Source organism: Humulus lupulus, chromosome X (assembly GCF_963169125.1).
Source record: "Humulus lupulus chromosome X, drHumLupu1.1, whole genome shotgun sequence".
Taxonomy (NCBI): domain Eukaryota; kingdom Viridiplantae; phylum Streptophyta; class Magnoliopsida; order Rosales; family Cannabaceae; genus Humulus; species Humulus lupulus.
In genome coordinates, this window is record NC_084802.1 from 93,099,041 (window position 1) to 93,100,935 (window position 1,895).

The 1,895-nt window shown below is 38.3% G+C and overlaps 1 protein-coding gene across 1 annotated transcript; it reads right to left on the bottom strand.

Annotated features, from left to right (window-relative positions):
• Positions 1–1,228: 1,228 nt before the first annotated feature.
• On the bottom strand, positions 1,229–1,689 carry LOC133806053 (uncharacterized). The gene is made up of 2 exons (XM_062244190.1): positions 1,383–1,689; positions 1,229–1,257 (listed from the first exon to the last, which is right to left on the bottom strand). Exons 1-2 carry the CDS (start codon positions 1,687–1,689, stop codon positions 1,229–1,231), a joined length of 336 nt encoding a protein of 111 aa, XP_062100174.1.
• Positions 1,690–1,895: the final 206 nt, after the last annotated feature.

Consider the following 1,895-nt stretch of genomic DNA (forward strand, 5'->3'; position numbering starts at 1 on the left):
ATATTCATGTACGATTATGGTACGATTGGGGTACGATAGTTACTATATTCATGTCTGATAGTTTTTTGTTTATTTATTTTGGTACGATAATGTGGTTACTGACATAATTTTTCTTTAATGTAGCATTTAGATGCAGCATTCCATCTCATGAGGAGGCGTCTAGAATTTTATCCTAACGTGTACCCTCAGAACTGTGTTGTTATGCCTACAATTTTTCCCGAATCATTGAAGGCTTGGTGGGACGCTTTTCCAGGTTCTGACTACTCTAGCTTTAATTGGGATGACAGTATATTGGACCTGGTTAGGGGTGGTGCAGTCCAATTCTTACCGAGTTGGCAGAACAAGGAGTTCATTTATTTTGCCCTCTTCTTGAAAGACCAATTGCATTGGGTAGCTGTAGAGGCAGACCTGAATGGGTGGATGCTCAACATCTTTGACTCCAGTATTGGATCAATTTCCGAAAACGATTTGATCAGCTTGATGGTTGACTGGTGTACCATTTTCCCGTCGGTCTTGCGACAGTCCGGTTTATTTGAGAACCATGACGTTATACTCGCGCCCAAGTTGACAGCATTAGAGAGCCAGGTCAGACCCTTCAATTGGAAACTCACTCCACGTGAATTCGTACCACAAACAAAATCCAGGTGAACTTTATTAAATATCACATATTAATTATTATTTCTTAATTACAAAACTTTATTAAATTATTGTTTATTTTCTAATGCAGTGGCGATTGCGGATGTTACGTAATTGAGCATATTGAACATAAGCTTCTACAACTACCATTTGATAATGTAACTGACAATAATATGAAAATTTTTAGGCAAAGGTGGTGTGTAGACTTATTCTACCAAAACTTATGTTGAACGGTCTTAATTTTTTTGAATTGTATAATTTTTTTGATTGCTCTTTTTGTAATTACTACATTTTAATGTGTTTAATCTTTGCAATCGTACTATCATCGATCACTATCGTACTCTATCGTACCCTCACATGTCTCACAAATTTCACGAAACTGTACTGAAATCATACCATCGTACCACTATCGGACCAATATCGTACATTATCGTACCCTAATGTCGTACATTAACTATCGTACTACATCGAGCAACGTCGTACCATATTGTAAGATACATTTAAATAATCATACAACAAACGATATCGTGCATTTTTGTACCGGCATCGTGCACTATCGGACCAACACTGGATTATTACATATTTAAGAGTTTCATAATGGAGAAAAAACCAGAAAAAAACCTGTAAAATGCAGCACATAGCAAATATTACTAGTTCAAGCAGAAATAAAACATAATAGGTCAACTAGAATACAAACAAAACAATTTAACCTCGGTACTTGCAAGACGCTTTGTTGTGCCCTTTACCACCACACTTGCTACAACATCGTTGTATCACAACCTTGTCTCCATTAGAAGGATATCGATTTTTCCTAATTCGTCCGACCTTTTGCTTCTTCAGTCGGCCTATAGGTTTCTTCTCAATCGGTACTCCAACTTGGATGTTCTTAATGTCTTCAGGCAATTCCCAATCATCCTCATCACCAACTAGCATAATTGTCCCCTCATATGTGCTCTTCCAACACTCTCTTGTGTAATATTGAGAGCACAATGCGTACATGCTAATATTATGTTCTTGAGCAGCAGCACATGCATGTGGACAAGGAATCTTCATGGTTTGAAATAGGCCACAACTGCATGTTCGTGCCTCCAAATCAACTATACCACCGCTTTGAACTGTTCCTCCGGGATGGACTTTAAATGTATAAGGTCCAGCTCTGTCGACGCTTAAGAACCGAGATTTCTCAAATTGACATGACAAGCCCCCCTCCATAACTGGTGATAGAGTCGTGCTACACTTTTCAGCGTTTTCCTTTCGAG